The sequence below is a fragment of the Pseudonaja textilis genome, chromosome 3 (genome assembly GCF_049901715.1).
Source record: "Pseudonaja textilis isolate UNSWEBS1 chromosome 3, rPseTex1.2, whole genome shotgun sequence".
Classification (NCBI taxonomy): Eukaryota; Metazoa; Chordata; class Lepidosauria; order Squamata; family Elapidae; genus Pseudonaja; species Pseudonaja textilis.
Genome location: NC_141992.1, coordinates 79,390,850 through 79,410,536, shown reverse-complemented (window position 1 = coordinate 79,410,536; position 19,687 = coordinate 79,390,850). Strand labels below are relative to the sequence as shown.

Genomic DNA, 19,687 nt, shown 5'->3' with positions numbered 1-19,687 from the left:
TTCTGGCAAACCTGAAGCAGATAACCTAGTGCGAGCCATGGCTTGTAACATTTGCCCTCTTCATTCTACAAACGAGTTATGTTGTGGCCTGTAAGGTGCAGAACGTTTATGCTCGACACCAGCCAATTTTAACATAGTTTGGAATCTATTGTTAATAAACTCAGTCCCGTTATCAGTAACTAACGTAATTACTCTATGTTTCATTTTTCTCTCTGCAAACCTTAGCCAATTAAAGAAATGTTGAAACGTTTCTGTTTTGTTTTTCATTAAATAGCAGAAACCATATCGTGAGTAATGATCCATAATACTCAAAACATAGCAGGCACCTCCCAAACTGGGTTTCTTAGGACCAATTATGTCTGCAAACACAACCTCTAAAGGTTCTTTGGTCTTAAACCCATTTAGTCTGTTTGCTGGAGTAACCTTGCTTTTCTCCTGAACACAGGCAATACAGTTTAAATACTTGCTACAGGGTTTTAATTTTATTTTCTGACAATTTAACAGTTTGTTTCAACATTTTGAAATTAATGTGCCCCAGACGTCTATGCATAAAACATATACATTCGTCATGTGGCTTAACATTGTTATAAACCGAGTTAGCTCAATTTGTCATCATGTATCACACATGTCATTCTCTAAATTAGCAGTAACACTTTTAGCCCCTTTCTATATTATACAGTTATCTCCCCTAAAGGTTACTATATAACCAATATTAACTAAAACCCTTACTGATAACAAATTAAATGTCAGTTTATAGCATAGATAAATGCTCATTTATACATGAACAATATGCAGTACCTTCACCAGATGCTTTCATCTTCCATCCATTTGCCAATGATACATGTTGCTTACTCATAGACATCTTTACAAACCTCTCTCTATTTTTAGTAATGCATTGTGATGCTCCACTATCAACTACCCACAAATCATGGTTTACAGTTGAATTGCTAGACATAGCTAAACTAACATTCTTCTTAGCCTTCTGGTGATTACCAGTATTCTGTCATTTTCCATTCTTACAGAATCTAGCTATATGTCCCCTAGCCCCACAAGAAAGACATTTCCTAACAGTATAGGCAGTTGAAGACAAATCCTCTTCCTGCGGTTGTTCCTTCCTCAGTTGGTCCCTATCCAGTCGTCTTCTTGCTTCTTCTAACAACCTTCCGGTTATGTCAGTCAGTGTCAATTCATCTTTGGTCAGGACTTCCAGTGAAGATATGTAATCATCATAACTTTCATCCAATGAGGAAAGAATGACGTAAACTTGGTGCAGCTCTGAAAAAATCAGTTCCTTTTCATGTAGCTCTTGAAAAGTTCTTTTCATGAAGTTCAAATGACCTAACATATCTCCATCTTTCAGAAGATGTGCTCTAAACAGTTTGCGTGTAAGATGTATGTGTGCACCTACACTATCACAAACAAATCCTCTTCAAATTCTCCCAACACCTAGCAGCAGACTCTTCTCCACAAATATGGACTAGCTGCTGGTTACTCAGTGTTAGTCCAATTATACAAAGAGCTCGTTCGTTGTTCAGTTTAAAGTCAGCTAACTTCTTGGCATTGTCCTCATTATCTGGATCCCAAGCATTTACATCTGGTGGATCCTGAACTGCATTCCATAACCCTTCACTATACAGAAGTAGACTGCACTTCATAGACCAGGAAACATAGTTTGTTCCATCCAACCAAGTTATCAGTGATAGACTTTTTGAAGGGTCTTGTGCCATCTTTACCAGGACAGTAACCCACAATTAAACAGTAAACAGCTGTCTATATACGGTACTGTGTATTCACACCAACTCTCAGTTATCTGAGCCTGGTATGGCCTGGGCCCATAACCAGTGTTGAAGTAATTCCCCATTAGGAGAATGAGCACACACAGGGAGACATAGTGAGAGTGGTGAAGAATAACACACAACCAGCACACAGATACACTGTATAGTAAAATGTAGTTTTTTACTTCCAGTAAACAGTTAAGAAAAGTCCAACAAACAGTCCAAGTCATACACGGTTATAGAAGTCAGTTTTCAGTCCCGGGATAATCCAATAATAAAGTCCAGTATCAAAAACAGTTCAGTAATAGACTCACATCAATCCAAGAATAACGATGATCAGCAACAGCCAATAGGGAAATGCAGGAACCAAAAACAGTGAACATCAAAACATCGACCAAATAGCAATTAGCAACACTCAGGACTAAACAACCCAGGTTTCTGGCTCCATCTTATGGCTGTTTGAGGAACCACACCCAATTACAATTTCAGCATTCCCTTAAAGAGACAGTATTAAAATGTCTATCCTGGTTTATATATTTCCAACCCAACTGTTAGGTGGCTTACATTCCTAACAGGGGTACCTGATGAAGATGTGCATCCATGATGCCCCGAGATCGTTCAGAAAGAGATCCGCAAACCAAAGCTGAGGGTGTTCATCCTTCAAGTCCTCTACCATCCAGTGGACTGGTGGTAGGGACTCCCCTTCCCAGGTCCCCAAGAAAGGAAACCTTGTTGGGTAACTTGCCTCATAGACAGTAACAATTACTCAGCAAATTTAACCATGCGGCCTTTAAAAAGGTGGCTGCCTCGTGGCACAATGAAAACAAAAGCAGCTACCACTGCCCGGCCTGCTGAAAGCAAAACCGCTCAGTGGGAAGGCACAGGGGCTAATTCCCTGCCCTGAGGTATTCTGCGGGGAAAGCCTCGTAATAAAAGGAAAAAAGGCTGTACTGTTTAAATTGGGGCTTCGAGCCTCGATAAAAGGAAAAAAGGCTGCACTTTTAAATTGAAGCTTCAAACCTTGAAGGGACAGAGCGTTTACTCAGCCGGCTGAGAGATTGGAGAGATAAGCCTCCTTTTTTGGAAGTTTAAGGCAGGGTCTCTGAAACGAGAGGCTTTTAGCCTCAGGGCAGATTGGAAAGATAAGCCTCTGCGTTTATGAGGCTTTAGCCTTTGGAGGCTGGAACGTAAAAAAAAAAAAAAACCAAGCAAAATGACTTTTGGAAGTTCCCAGGGGTGGTGGGGGTAGTTGGTGACAGAAACTATGGTTTTACCTTAGCTGATAAATAAATCAGCTAAATCAGCTAAATCGCCAGTGTTCTGTTCCGACCAGGAAAACAATAACACAACCTGTCTGAAGAAAGGCTGAGCTAAAACTGGGGATGCTAAGGAGGAGTCTCGTGGAGGAGGAGGAGTGTCCTCAAGTTTAAGCCCAGCCTTCCTAGAAGGGACTGAAGCACCTTCCCATCCCTGGATGCTCTGAACAGCTCATGGGAGAATATACCAATTATTGGTTAGTACTTATGATTTAAAAAAGACAAAGATTTCATAGAAGTAGTGTTTTATTATATATATGTGAAATTACTGCTGGATTATGATTACCAAATAATGATTACAGAGCAACCTATATAGAATTGCTATTAATTGTATATAATTTTAATACAAATAGGACTGGTGTTTAAATAGTTAATCCACCCCAAAGATATTGCATTGGATCCAAATGTTCTACAAAGGTGGTCTATGTGGTGCAAATGTCCCAGAAAGAAAAAACTCAAAACAAGCTTCTTGACATGATCAAATGGTTCAACATTTTTTTCCTGAAAGTTTGGGCCCCTACTTATTTACTAGGCTAAGGGGTGGGGAAAATGTCCTTCATTTTCTCAGTCTTAAAAACTCCTGCTCCAGTATCTACAGTACTAAGCTAAGACATGCACATATAATGAAGAATTGTCAATGCAGTCAATAGTTCTTTATACAGCCCTCTCTAAGCGGTTTACAGAGTTAGTGTATTGCCCCCAACTCTCTGGGTCCTTATTTTACAGATCTTGGAAGGAAGAAAGCTGAGTCAACTTTGAGCTGTCGAGAATCTAATTCTGCACTCAGCAGAATTCTAATCACTACGCCATCATAACTCTTTCCAACGTTCTCTACTTATTCTCCCATCTGATCCTTTTTCCCATCATCAACCTCAAACCAGAAAGTCACTGACTCACACAAGGAAACAGGCCACTTATGCCTCTCACCACAAGAGTAAAATATTTTAACAAAATGTGCAGGTGCTAATGTATAGCTAATATTGCCAACTTATATACTTAAATATACTTGTATATACATAGATATACTTGTTTTCTTAAGTTTTCACAGGTACTTACATGTATGGCATTCAGCTTTGTTCAGGTATTTTCCCACATCATTGTAGTTGTGCTTTTAAAGTTGTCGCAACGTTTCGGCAGAATCTCATCTGCCATCATCAGGCTGATGAAGCCTGATGATGGCACATGAGATTCTGCCGAAACATTGCTACAACTTTAAAAGCACAACTACAATCACGTGGGAAAATACCCGAACAAAGCTGAATGCCATAGATATATTTGCATATACTCATATAAAAATATAAGTGTATATAAAAGTATGCTCCATTGGGTATCCACAAAGTAATAGGGAAATTATCTAGGTGTTCCTGGACAACTGCTATCATTTCTCACTATGAGCTTTTTAGTCTGGGATACTGGGAATTGTAGTTCAGTGACATATTTCCCCATTTCTGAAATGAAGAATGTCTTTGAATAGTGAGCCATTTACTGTAAATTAGGATAATTTGTGTTAGCCCCACCAGGTAGACTAGACAAGAAGCATAACCAGGACTGGCTTTATTGTTATGGTAAGGTTATTTAACATAATCTTGCAAAACTAAAAGCATTTACCCCCTGCTTTTCTTTTATTTTCCAGAAAACTGCATTCGGAAATGTTGTCCACACCATCTCCACTTCTGTGGGCAGATTATCTTTTACATGCCAATTGTATGTGAATTGGAAAGTACCACAAGAGAAAGAAACAAGAGCAGAAGGGATTTCAAGAATGCTCTTTATTTTTATAGGATATTATAAAAGAATCTTGAAAGTCTCTATCATGTCTTATATAAAATAAAGATTTTTGTTGTTGTTGTTGTTTCTTTCATATGTTTTTTCTCCTCCAGTAATTAGTAATCTTTTCTCAAACTCTTCAACACTTCGTTCATTTCTTTTCCGCTCCTGGTGCCTGACCATCATTCTATTCCAACATTTGCCCACTCAAGGAAGACTTGGTGTAATTCTAGGGCAGGAGTTCCCATTCTCCAGTCAATGGACCTGTACCTGGCCACGCCAGGCCAGAAACCAGGCCATGCAAACAAGAGAAGCCCCATCTGTGGGATACAGGCAGCATGTGAAATCACACCCCCTCCGGTCCATGGAAAAATCTCTCTCCATGGAACCGGTCCCTGGTGTCCAAAAGGTTGGGAGCCACTCTTATAGGGCACTGAAAGCTACTAATGGAATGCTGACAGTGTGCCAATCTTGCTTCGTAAATGAATGAATGAATACACACACACACACACACACACACACACACACATTCCAAAAAGATTCATGTTGGGTTTACAATATCAAGCATAAAACTTAAGTAAACATAATACTGTATTTCTACCTACATAGGAATTACTTTAAACTCTACTGGAATTATAAAATACTTATAAAATACTCTTGGGGATTAGTTTGCCTTCTGATAAGGATGATTTGTGATTGGCCACGCATGCTCGGGCAGACATATTGTAAATAGGCACCCACTACATCCTCTCAAAATTTGTAAACGTACCCTTAAGATCAAGGCTTCATTCCAATATACTAAAAGTATCACCCAGTAGGATTTTAGATATATTTTTGTTTTTGTTCTTAATTAGAGTTACCATATTTCAACCTAAAGATATTCTGGAAAGGAAATGTTTATGTTAATATACTGCACAAAGTTTATTTATTTATTTTTATGCCTCCACAGCAGTATAACTGCAAATGGCTCATTAAATCATTCATAGTTTCTTTCGTCACTCCCACCAGAGCTAACAAGCCTGAGGCATTATTTCAAAATCAACAATCCCTGCCACATTGTTTTATTCATTTTATTAGATTTATATCCTACCTTTCCTCCAGGAGCTCAAGGCAGCTTACATGGGAATTTCCTTCATTTTTATACCCACAATAGCAATTCTGTTAAGTAGGTTTGGGATGAAAGAGAATGATTCAGCCAAAATCACCCAGTGAGTTTCTATGTCTTAAGTGAACTTGAACCTGGATTTTCCTGGTCCTAAAGTTCTTAACCGCTATACCACATGGCTTCTCATAAAACACTTAAATCTGTGTTCTGATCTGAGGTAACACATCTCTGCTACTTATAGTGGTTTTAAAGAAAAGGAAAAGGAATTGTAAGCAGCAACTCAGATGCCACTCCCTCTGTCTTTCAGGGTTGATAATCAGGGAAGCAACATCCTTTTTCCTCTATCCTAAAATGTCCAAGATTGGAAACCTGAATATTTCAGAATATTTTTTGCTTCCTGTCAGAGCTGTAGCCAGGACAAAAGGACATCATTTTCCAATAATACCCAGACATAAAAGCATGCATGAAACCGAGCTTTATCCTATTCTCTCTCTATATTTATTACAATTATTTATGTCCAGCCTAGCAAGCTAACAGAGTAATCAAAACAGTCATAAATAAAAACACAATAGATGCTCTTTTAAATCAAGCGGATGCTAATACCTCCAAAAAAAGAAAAAGGAAAGACTTTTTTTCTGTCTTCCACAATCCTTTATGTAAGGCATTTAGTGCAAGGAGGCTGTAGGATAGAGAAGCCAGATCTGCTAGTTGTCATGTTCCCTTCTATCCTATCTTGCATTGATTTGACAGTTCATAAGTTCATTAAACCTCTACTTGCCATGTCATTTGAGCCATTTAAAAAAATAGATTGAAAAAAATCTCTCCAAAGCAAGATTACAAACCACAATTTGGAAAATAAAGAACACAATGTTTGCTTACTGCTATATACAATTATTGCAATCTAGTGTACAATTAAGCCTTCACCCAGATCCAAAGTTAATAATAATAGTTGTGATACTTACTGAACAGTTTTTATCTGCATTCCTTTTCCAGTGCTTTTTCTCTACTTTCTTTGCTGCAGTTGATTTCAAAGATGCATGAGTTTGTATACGAGGGTTGAGAGCTAAAATATTCTGCAGATACAAAAAAAAGATGTTTCCTGTTTTAAAAATGAAAAGCACAGAAAGAAACAATTAAATATTTCTGCTTACAAAACTTCAAAGCTCCCAGCTTCTATTTGTTTAAAAAGAAGGAATTTAGCAATGTAAAGTAGATGTTTGAGTCAATTATATTAACACAATTTCCTATTAATCTATTAAACTATTAATGTTCCCCAGCCTTTCTTATACAAATGAGGGTTCTATTCGAGTAAAAATTAAGAATTATATTGCTTTGCCAGAATAAAATTAGATCTCTGCAATTATTCTTTTTAAATTTCCTCTCATAATTTAAATTGCATATACTTACAATATATGCACATTCTGTGAATGAAATGCTGCCTATAACACTATTATTTCAGATGACCTCAACGTGGGGGGAATTGTTAGCACTTTGGAAGATAGACTCAACATTCAAGAGGATCTTGACAGATTTGAACACTGGGCCCTATCGAACAAATGCAATTCAGTGGCGAGAACAGTACCTGCACTTAGGCAACAAAACAAAATGCACAATAGATGGTACCTGGTCCAATAGTAGTGTCTATGAGATTGATGTAGGTGTTATGGTGGACCACCACTTAAATATGCCTCGTAATAAATGTGCTGCAGTGCCAAAAATGCCAATGCACTCCTAGGCAGCATCAAAGGATAGTATCAAGATCACGTGAAGTGATAATACTGCTTTATACTGCACTAATGAGGTCACATTTGAACACTGTATCCAGTTCTGGTCACCACGATACAAAAAAGATGCTTAGACTCTAGAAAGAGTACAGAGAAGAGCAACAAGAAGATTACGGAGTCTGGAGGCTAAACCATACAAGGAACAGTTAAGGGAACTAGGTATGTCTAGTGTAACAAAGAGAAGATTAGGGGTGAGCAGTCTTCCAATACTTGAGGGCTATCACAGAAAAAAGGAGGTGACTTATAAGCTCCTTAGAGCAGGACAAGAAGTAATGAATGGAAGCTCATTAAAGACAGATCCAATCTGGAACTAAGGAGAGATTTCCTGACAGAAGAAACAATCAATCAGTGTAATGGCTTGCCTCCTGAAATTGTGGGTGCTCCATCAGTGGAGAGTTTCAAGAAGAGATTAGACAACCATGTGTACAGAATGACATAAGGTATCCTGCTCAAGCAGAGGGTTGGAGTAGAAGACCTCCAAGGTGATTCTTACTTTCAACACACAATTTTTACAACACTGTTCTATACGCTCTGTAATGTACCTCTCTCATTAAGGCAGACAGTTCAGTTATCAAAATGCTGTACAATAGTTCCCATCTATTTAAAGAGCCTTTTATAACCCAGAATAGAGGAGTATGCCACTGGAAATACTTATTAAATACTGAAGACTCCACGCCTATTATCAGCCTACTCAGTATGATGCCCTGCAATGTGGGAACATGCCAAGTTTAGTTCAATATTCTTAACGTGTTGGAAAAGAATGTTCCAACAGGGTGGTTTGTTCATTTGTTTTGTTGATTTGGTAGATTTGTTGGTTGGTTGGTCAACTGACTGACAGATTGTTTGCCTTCAAGTCAATGTCAATTCTTTGTTACCGTATAGATCAGGGGTGTCCAACCTTGGCAACTTTAAGACTTGTGGACTTCAACTCCCAGAATTCCTCAGCCAGCTGTTGGCTGAGGAATTCCGAGAGTTGAAGTCCACAAGTCTTAAAGTTGCCAAGGTTGGACACCCCTGGTATAGATTTTCTCCAGGAGGACCTGTCCCTATATTCCAATGTTGTGTATTTTAATTTTGTGAAATTTAATGTAATTTTATGTACTTTTTATATTCTGATATTGTACTATACACTACCCAGAGTACTTTTTTGAGGAGATGGGCAGTCTAGAAATAGTAAATATTAAATAAACAAATAAATAAATAAATAAACAAACATACATACATACATACATACATACATACATACATACATAATAGTATTATCTGCACCTAGTTCTGATACTTATCCTCAACCAAAGAAGTTGACCAGTGCTGGCTTGATGGGGAGTAATCTAGTTCCACCCATCAAGATGATGATGATGGTGGTGGTGGTGGTGGTGGTGATAGTGATGATGATGATATTTGTTGTATAATTGTTTGGACTGGATTTGGCACTCTTATCCACCTATCAAGTTATTATTATTATGGTTCATTGCAGAGTCAACCAGAAGTTCAGTCTGGATTTGGCACTTTTGTTCACCTATCAAATCCTTCCCAATGACTGGGATAGGCAGAGGTGGATGTTTTTGGTGTTAACGGTATTGTAATAGTATGTAAGCTTTTCTGAATAAAGCTTCCTTTTGCAATTGACTTATAGTGATCTTGTCAATGCCAACATAACCTTTATTTTTATTTTTTTCTAAAATCCAAATGACCTTTATATACAGTAAGCCTAGTTATTGTTACCATTTTGCTTTCTTTCTATTACATCTAAAACTTAGCTGTTATGATCATGATATTGCTAAACCTTTTGACTGGTTCTTTGTATTATAAAATACTTTGTATTAATTTGTTCATTTATATTACCCAAAATGATAGCTTTGTAATCTAAAATTCCATAAAGTCATATGCAATCTTATAAAAAAAAAAATAAAAAGCTTTTAAAAAACTGACCTGGTAACACATTTAATGTAAAGCAACTCCAGGAGGAGGAGGAGAGGAGGAGGTGATAGAGGAGGAAAGTGTCTTGGCAGAACATTATGACATTCCCAGTCATTTTAAGCTCTGGATTCTAGAATAAGTATTTCATTTTAACTCTTGAATTGCTCTAGATATCATTCAAGGAGAAAAAATATGGTATTTTTTCCCAATCCCAATACCTGCAAACTAAAAGTCTGTTTAAGATTAAGAATATTGTCCATTTGCAATAGAAAATGATTTCAGAAAAAGGACATGAAAATTGTAGCAGGCAATGGCTTACAGAACAATCCTTCCTCAAAATGAGAATTTTCATGTTTCAAACCTAGTAAGTTCTTATCCTTGTATTGAAGAGATAATGTTTGCAAGCACGAGAGTAATCCCTTGCTAATCCTCATAACCAAACAAAATGGGTTCATCAACCCTTCCTTTTCTTATTCCTCAAAGAGCAAAACTTAAAATACATATATTTAGGTACCACTGCCTTGCAGCTCTATTTCTTTTTCTTGCTCCAATACACTGGACACATTTGTAAATGTCCTTTTACATAAAGAAACATTTAGAAGTTATTTAGGATGGGCAGAAAACTGGTTCAGGAGAAGGCAAACTGTATCCTTCACAAATTAGCTTTTGTACCAGAAGCTAAGTAGATAGAAAACAAATTATACCAGAATACACTATTTGTCCATATAAATTCTAATCTAATCTTTTCCAATAGCTGATAATCTAGCACTTGTCCAGATGATAAGGATGTCAACCTCCCTCAACCCCAATCAGCAGGTAAGACACGTTGAGGGTTAAAAAAAATCCAGGTGTCGCAAAAACTAATTACTTTGGGTCTACTCTAATGATCATCCAAGATCATCCTTTCTTGCTGGAAGAACATGAGAGATGACATTGTGTCTCAGTGTGAAATACCACTGTGCTCATCATCTTGAATTGAGGTGGCAGATACCTCACATAAATAAATAAATCTTCATCATATATTAGCGTGGGAGAGAAGTTAATAAAAAAGAAAGAAAAAAGTAGTCTTACAGGATGTAAGATAAACATGACAAAGCATGCAGCCCACTTTATTTCAAGAAAAAGAAACTGCCACCTATGGTAACAGGCACAGATTCACATGTTCATCACATCAAACAAACATGGCTTTCATATGTCTATGAAAACATGTTATAAGTGGTTTACTAAATGTGAAGATACAAAACGCTTAAAACAAAACCTAAGGCCACTGAGCCTGACACACTGCAGTGATAGTATCTGACAGAGCACCTTAGCTCATTATAAATAATTGCTTTCATAAAGTGTATCTGAATTCTGAAACTGCATATTAAAAGCTGGATGGCAGAGGATGAAGACAACTACGAGGGAGAACAGTATTTGTTTGTTAAGGAAATACTACTCACTCATTTGCTCCAGACATAACCTCCATATTGTGGCTTCCAAAATGTCTTTATAAAAACAGTTTCCACGCATTGCTATTTGTTCCCAGTACACTTTAGTACATAACACCATTCTAATGCATTCTCCAAATTTTTTTTTAAATTTCCATTAATTTTATGAAATACTTGCAATGCATTTCAATGTTATTTTCACTTGATTAAAAAAAAGTCACTCCCACTTCAGAGTTCTAACGGCACCATTCTTCCTGGGCCAAACCAGCCTGATTATATAAGGGGAGATGATCAGAAATGGCCAGAGGCAAAAATGAAGCCTGTGATTCCAAGTTATTAAAATGCAGTCCAGTCTTTGGCAGGAATCACTGGAATGTTAGCATGTCGTATTAGAAGTGCAAAGTGAAGGAAGAGCCTTTGTAAGTGAAGGGGGCAAACAAAGGGATAGGGTGACTCTTTGAGGTATACGTGAAATCCAATTTAGTTCAAAACATCATGCCCTTTAAATAAAACATATCAAATGCAGAAACAGTTCAAGTCAAAACTATTGCCCCATTAACTCTTTCTTGCATCCAAACTTTCCCTCTTCAGACAAAAAATAATTGAATTATACTAGTACAAACTGAATACAAGCATTCTCCCCCCAAGATCTTTCTCAATATTCTTGAGCCCATTTTGGCCAAAGCTTTTATCCCATCACTTTTTTATTTATTTATTTAGTTTTCACATTCTTTGAACCACCCATCTTCCTCAGGGGCATTCTGCATTGCTAACAGAATGCATTTTAAAACTGCTGTGTCTATGATGGGGATCTTCCATATTTATTTCAGCCTTTCTTTCTTTTTCTTTTTTTAGAGTTATTTCAAAAAGGTAAGATCAGTGAGATCAATAATGTCTGCTTTTCTTTTCTTTGGCCTACATCTAAGAGTTTCACTCGTATGAAGCCTAAAATTGCCACGAGCCTAAGAATTTTATCATGAAAAAAGTTGTGTGTATTTATTCAATCCCAGATAGACTTCTGTAATCTTAAATCAGTTACTGAAAAGTTAGTAGTCTAAAGATTTCATTCACAGGACAAGTCAATGTTAAAGTTTAATCAGCATTAACTATACTGAAAGGTTGGGCGAGGTTTGGATTTGTGGATGCGAGGGAAGATTAGTACTACATAGAAGGTGAATTTTAAGAATAATATGCTAAATCATATCAACATACACAACCACAAACTCTTTTGTTAATGGCTACCACATAGGGGTTATTTTCTCTGGTTTTACAGTATTACTTTGAATTTCATTTCACCCTTTCCTTTATTCTTTCACTCCCTCCTTAAGTAGAGATGGCTGAAGGTTAGACAAAAAATGCACACGCCATTTGCTTTTGATAGTTAAATTATAAACTAAATACCAAATGAAAATGTTGGGCCCTTGCAACTTTATAAAATAAACATAAGTGGATACAAATCAGTTTTAAAACTACCATTTAATAAAAAGGATGAGCTTGCTTTATTCTGAATCCTTCCTAGAAGCTAGGTTTTATTCTTTCAGACAATCGTTCACCTTTCTTATTTATTCCCCATTTATGTTTTACTGATATTTCTTCTTTCCAGCAAACAACTATAGAAAATCCTGACTTTGCTACCGGCTTGTTCAGGCAGAACAAGAACAAATTCTGACAGTGATTGAGTTTGCACACCCAAAGTGGGACCCCTGACAGAGTACATTCTAAGTTGTACTTGGACAAGCTAGCTGCCATCTTCTCCAAGAAGAGTAGGAGCAAATTCTGACAGCCATCCATGTTTTTGGTTTAAGACTTCAGGTCCGTGCATCTATACCCAGAGCCCTGTTACAATGCTGCTCCAGACTTCCCTCTCTACTCTATTTGGATATGCTGACAGCCAGTTCTTCCAACCAGAGAAGGAATAAATTCTGGCAATAATCCAGCTGTCAATGTGTAAGCCATGAAATTTGTACATTGAAAGCAGAGCCCAGTAAGACCTCAACTCTAGTCTTTGCTTAGATAAGCCTGCTGTCAGCTTGACCAGGAAGAGTAGCAATAAGTTCTGGCAATCATCCTGTTTTACATGTGGAAGTCTCCAACCAAATTGTGACAGCCCCCCTCCTCTAATTAACTTATGACCTTCTGGTGGCTATGAACCACCGCTTGAAAACGTCTGCATTATGCTATAATAAATACATTTGATATTTGGATGCTACATTTCTCAATATATAAAAAAATGTAGTTTGCACCAGCTGTTAAAACATTAATTACTCTTTAATTATCTTAGTTTTCTGAATTTAACAATGCAGTCCCTCAATCCAAACGATATACAAAACTGGATAAATCCTTAAAAATGCTCCTCAAATGTTCCAATGTATCAATGCGTAAAACATTTTTACATCCTAAATACAGATGTTCATATCTTTTCCTTTCAGCATTTACATTTGGAAATATGATTGAAGGGCTCAAAAAAGGGGGTGGGGAATCCATTGACAATTTGGCATTCTGAATCTTAGGAATTAGACTTCATTCAATGATCTTTGGGTGGGATTACTCTCTAAGTAGATAGGTAGTCCTCATTTGGAAAATGTTTCATTTAGCAAACAATCACATTAATGACTGTCATCAAAAAGTAACTTTATAACCAATCTTCTCACTTATGATTTTCACAGGTCTGTAAAGCTGAAGTAAAATCATAAGCACAGTTGCTCTTTCACTTAAGATCATTTGGCAACCATGTTTTTCCAGTACCATTTGTGGTTGCTAAATGAGGATTAACTGGATTACTTTAAGTTTATTTGATATACTGGGCCTATCTTGTCTGGGCACCATTCTCCTTTCAGATATTTGGAGTCTTAAGTATATCCAATAAACTCCTGTCTTATGTATGTCCCAGTAAGGATAAATTATATTGAGGGTAGAAAATAAATGTTTCTGAATAGAAATATGTAGCATGCTCTTAATTTTCATACCAAAACATTGCTATATAAATATATTGTAGAACTGGGACACCTCCAAATTTTAGAATAAAATTCATTTCTCTTAAGAGATTTTCTGAATATCATCAGCATTAAATGAATTATTGTAAGCATTAAATGAATTAAGGAAGAAAAACCCCACGTAAATATGTCTTCTCTATCCCTGTCCAATAAAATGTCCTTTTGAATGCTGGTTGAGGTATATTTATTTATTTTATTGATTTTTGTCAATTGCTTACAAGATAATAGGCACAAGTAAAAACATAGTTATGAATACATGGATACATATAAGAAAAATAAAAAAATATATAGAAGAAACAATAGGACAGGGACAGTAGGCACGTTGGTGCACTTATGCATGCCCTCTATCTCTAGGAAAGGGGTGAGGTCAATAGTAGACAGTCTAAGTTTAAAGTTTTGGGGATTTGGGGAAAAAACCAGAGTCAGGTAGAGTATTCCAGACATTGACTACTCTGTTGCTGAAGTCGTATTCCCTGCAATCAAGTTTGGTGTGATTAACCTTGCGTTTGTATCTATTGTTATGGTTGTTATGAGTTTGTATCTCTTGTATTGTTATAGTTGAAGCTGAAGTATTCATTAACAGGTAGGACATTGCAATGTATGATTTTATATACGACACTTAGATCAGACCAAAGGCGGCGTAGTTCTAGGTTGTCTAGGTCTAGAATTTCAAGTCTGGTGGCATAAGGTATTCTGCAACAAGTAGAGGAGTGGAGAGCTCTTCTTGTGAAATATTTCTGGACTTTCTCAACTGTGCTAATATCAGATATGTAATGTGAGTTCCAGACTGATGAGCTGTATTCGAGTATTGGTCTAGCAAATGTTTTGTATGCTCTAGTTATTATTGTAATATTACCAGAGAAAAAGCTACGTAAGATTAGGTTAACAACTCTTAATGCCTTTTTGGCTATGTAGTTACAGTGGGCTCTAGCACTTAGGTCATTTGAGATGAGTACTCCAAGTTCCTTGACAGAGTTTGGATCCTCAACAAGGTCTTGACTATTCAGCCTCTATTTTATTTTCCGATTTTTTTGCCAATATGCAGGACAGAGCATTTATTTGTTGAGATTTGAAGTTGCCATTTGTTTGACCATTCTGATACATAGTCAAGGTCTTTTTGAAGGGTAGCAGTATTGTCTGTGGTGTTGAATAGATTTATATCATCAGCGAAGAGAACGCAGTTGCTCTTGATATGATCACACGGGTCGTTTATGTAGAGTATGAAAAGAGTTGGTCTTGGGAACACCATTGTTGACAGGTACAGAATTTGATAGTACGCTCCCAATTTTGACCATTTGTTGTCTGTTTGAGAGGAATACTTCTATCCAGTTATGCAGGTATCCAGAGATACCGTAAGATTTTAGTTTTAGGAGTAGTTTGTCGTGTACCACTGAATCAAAGGCTTTACAGAAGTCTGTGTAGATTGCATCTATTGCTTTGCCCTGATCGATCTGTGTAGTCTATATGTTTTTGCAGTGTAAAAGTTGCAGATTACATGATAGTTTTTTTTCCTGAAACCAAATTGTTTATTAGACAGTAGGTTGTTTGTTTCTAAGTGGAGGATGATGGATTGGTTAATAATTGATTCCATGACTTTACAGGTTATGCAGCATAAAGAGATTGGTCTGTAATTTTCAACTAGTCTCCCTTTTTGAAGATGGGGATGACCGTGGCTTGTGGCCATAGTTTTGGCAAGGAGCTGGTCCTGAAAGATTTTTCAAAGATTATGCTTAGAGGTTCGGCTATAGCAGTGGGTAGCTTTTTTAAGAAGTAGGCACATATTCCATTTGGTCCAATAGATAGAGATGGTTTTCGATTGCACAGTGCTTTTTCAACAAAGTCTTCTGCAAAATCGATATGTATTAGATCACTATAGTTGTCTGTGGTTCGACTAGGAAATACTGGGCATGATCCATTGCTATTTACAAATACTGAGCCAAAAAATGTTTTAAAGAGGTTGGCTTTAATAGTGTCGTCATTGCAGTCTTTACCATTAGGTCTTTTCAGGGGTGGGATGGACCTTGAGTCTTTTAGTTTGTTGTTTATAAAATCGTAGAAAGAGCAGGTGGAATTGGTGCATAGAAGGTTTTCTTCTTGTTTAATGTGATAATTGGTGCATTCAATTTTTATCTGGTGGAATAATTTTTTATATCGGCTTTTGAAGTTGACAACGTGACCAGATTTGTTTTTCCACCATGCGGTTGAAGTCCAACACATTTGGAGAGCAACTGTTTAAGACAGTCACTGTCACTGAAGTTGTGTTCAATTTTTTACTTTTAATACTTTTTTTTTCTTTCAGTTCTGTGAGAATGTAATTTTTTTAAAGTTATCTAACATCAAACTGTATGACACCTCAGAACACTCTCTGTGCAAAATGTCATAAGCAGCATAGATCAGCATTGAAGCACAGTCTTTGCCACTCGGGAACAAAAAGACAATTCCCTTGTTTCTCCAATATTCAGTAATTACAGGATATAATCTTTGAGAAATGTAGGCTCCTCCACCTCTCTCTGTGTGTGTATGAGAGAAAGAGAGAAAGATGAAAAAAATGCTTCTTGGTAAAAATAGATTTATTAGTATAAATTATATGAGTCTTTATGAAAGAATCATACTAATTTAAGGTATTGTTTAAATTGTGTAAACTGTGAGTTACTATAAAAAAAAAATCATACTAATTTAATATATTTTGTTTAAATATCCACACAAGACCTTCATGCAAGAATCCCAGCAGAAAAGAAACACTTAAATATATTTCATTAAAGTGTTGGTTGACTTGCATAAATGGAGACTTTTGGAATAGTTGGTGGCAGCCCTTTGCTGAACTTGATTTATCTCAAAAAAAGCTAAGTTGGTTTGGAATTAATCACTACTTGGCTAAAAGACTATGATGAAATCCCAGGATTCTGGGATAGTCTGGGAAATTGAAAAAAAAAAGTGAATAAGGCAACACTCTTCTGTATTTATGCCAAGCAAAAAGCACATGTAGTCAACAAGAAATTGAGCTCAGTAGAGACTTAGCCTTTTATTTATTTCTTATTCAAAAATATTTTCACTTAGGTGAAATGTTTTGGGTTGTCTGAACTGAAGTCAATGAGGATAAAATATATTTTCAAATATTATAAAATAAATAACCTCCCTCAAACAAAATTACAAGATGCGTTTCCTCGGTAGCATTCTGCAGATATTTTTAATTGGAACAAAAATAGAGTATCTATCATTTTTCACAGCCAATAAATTTAATGATGAGTTTAGTGTAATAGTTAAAGGCATCTAGCTAGTTACTGAGAGGTCATGAGTTCTAGTCCTGTCTTGGGCACAAAGTGACCTGGGTGACCATGGGCCAGTCATTTTCTTTCAACCTTAGGGAGGAGGCAATGGCAAACTACTTTTGAAACACCTTGCCAAGAAAACTGCAGGGACTTGTCTGAGAACTGGGTATGACTGATTAAAAGAGAGAGACGGGAAAAAAAGATTTAATCCATTTATATGTGTAAAAAAAACAACCCCAAAAAATTCTAAATAAGAGTTTAATAACAAATCAAATGTATACAAAGTATTAGATTACCAATATTCATCATTCAATGACAACTCTTTCACTTTTCTTTTATTCATATCTTTTAAAATAAACAGAAAAGCCCCTATGCAAGACTTTTAAAAAGCATATAGTACACAAAACTATTTTTGCTTTTTCAAGAATTACAGAGAGATTGTTTTATACATCTTTACACACTCACCCTGTTTTGAAAGAAGCTTGTGTACCAATTCAGTCAAAGGTTTCCATTTATTACATTGCTTCCAGTAATATTTAATATTTATATACAGTTATCGTGCTTTCTACATTAGTACAGAGGTACCAGGGCATTTTGTTGCTCACCTGCCATAATGACAGAGGGAGAGGAGTTGATTACATGAAACCCCCATATGCTCTAAAAGCAGATGTGAAGAGATTACAAGACTGCCAGCAGCAACAGAATGTGCAATCATACCAAAAAGAAAAAAGAAAAACCTAGGTATGTACTAAACTATCCAGATAGCATTGTGCTGTGCAAGTGAAAATCATGGGACAAGTGCTATAAGTATAATTGCCAAAAAAAAAAAATGACCAGCAGGTATCCGGACCTAATAACCTATGTGATCCCACGATAATTTAACTTTTAATGGAAGAGAGTCACCTGAAGTCTCCCTTTTACCCAAACTTTATTATAATGACATATATTCTGGGCCTTTCTCCAAAGTAAGGTTCTAACCTGTTTTCAGGATGAAGGTGGGAGATTTCAAATGAATTTCCAAATATATTAAGACCCCTGCATGCATTAAAAGGGCAGGTGACAACATTTTAGTACCATGTGTTTCTCCTTGGCTTCTTATATATGATTACTTAAGTCCCCCAAATGGGAGCATTACAGGTAAACCACGAGTGGGCAGGCTCCATCCATTATGGTCATCAGTCATAACAATCATTTTTGCTACGGTTGTTAAGTGAACCCAGTGGTCATAAAAATGAAGCCATTGTTCTCTATTGGTGTATTTTTGCCTAAAACTGCCCATTTGGGGCAAAACTGTCATAAAACACTTTGACTGACTGATTGATTGATGGAGAAAATTTATATTTGCCACCTACTTGCCCTTGGCAAACTCAAGGCAGCCTACATTCACCTGACCATGGAATGCTGCAAATGACCGTAAATGCGGCCATGTTACCAACCACCTGAAGTGTGGTCACATGACTGAAGGGAGGGGTGACTGTCAGTACTTTGGATCCAGATCATAAGTCCCTTTTTCAGCTAGGTTGTAACTTCAGTCACTATATGACAGTCATAAATTGAGGACTACCTATCGTGATAGTAACAGGAACAATTCACACATGTGGAAGTTATTTGGGTGGAGGGAACAGAGGGGAATAAGTATACACTGTGTGAAATAGATTTTTTTTTTTTCGTTTCAGGAACTCTCCAGATGCATGTGGACTTTCAGACTCAAGCTGGTCATCGGTGTCATGCTGGCTGGAAGCTGAAATACGCATCTCAAAACACCCAAAGTGTTTGGTATAAAGAAAAATGGAGGAGTTTTTCTTTCCCATTCTAAATTAGTAGATGTAATTATCTAATGAGGCTGAACATTGGGAGTTTTGGAATTGGCATTGGTAGAAGTTACCCTGAACGCCCTTTCTATCTATGCTGCAAGAGAGCCCAGGATGGGTTGACTCCTTCCTATGACGTCATTTAGCTGAGTCTGTACCAAGATATAAAAGCCAGCCCCCGGGACAGACCCCAGCTTTGGCGAAGATACTTGACAGACTGAAAGGTGTCTCTGAAAGCACAAATGAATACAGAAATATGACTTACCCCCTCCAGACGAATCAAGGGAGGGACTGGGCTCTCTCGCAGCATAGATAGAAAGGGCGTTCAGGGTAACTTCTACCAACGTCATTCTCCTCCATGCTACATCAAGAGCCCAGGATGGGCCATACCAAAGCTTGCATGTCCATGGGCAGGTCCTTGTCCAGCTCATCACACTGACTGTTGAACCACTTGTTGAAGCACCCGTCTGCCGAAGGTGGAAGTTGCCGAGGCAAAGGCATCCAGACAGTAGTATCT

The 19,687-nt window shown here is 37.0% G+C and overlaps 1 protein-coding gene across 4 annotated transcripts in view; it reads right to left on the bottom strand.

The window, feature by feature from the left end:
• The window catches only part of DPYD (dihydropyrimidine dehydrogenase), a 641,531-nt gene that overhangs the window by 591,857 nt on the left and 29,987 nt on the right, over positions 1 to 19,687 (bottom strand). For all 4 annotated transcript variants that reach the window (XM_087930179.1, XM_087930180.1, XM_087930177.1 and 1 more), the window contains exon 2: positions 6,926 to 7,036. In XM_087930179.1, coding sequence (XP_087786305.1) covers positions 6,926 to 6,945 — 20 coding nt within the window. In that variant the 5' untranslated portion in view covers positions 6,946 to 7,036. The remainder of the gene's footprint in view (positions 1 to 6,925; positions 7,037 to 19,687) is intronic.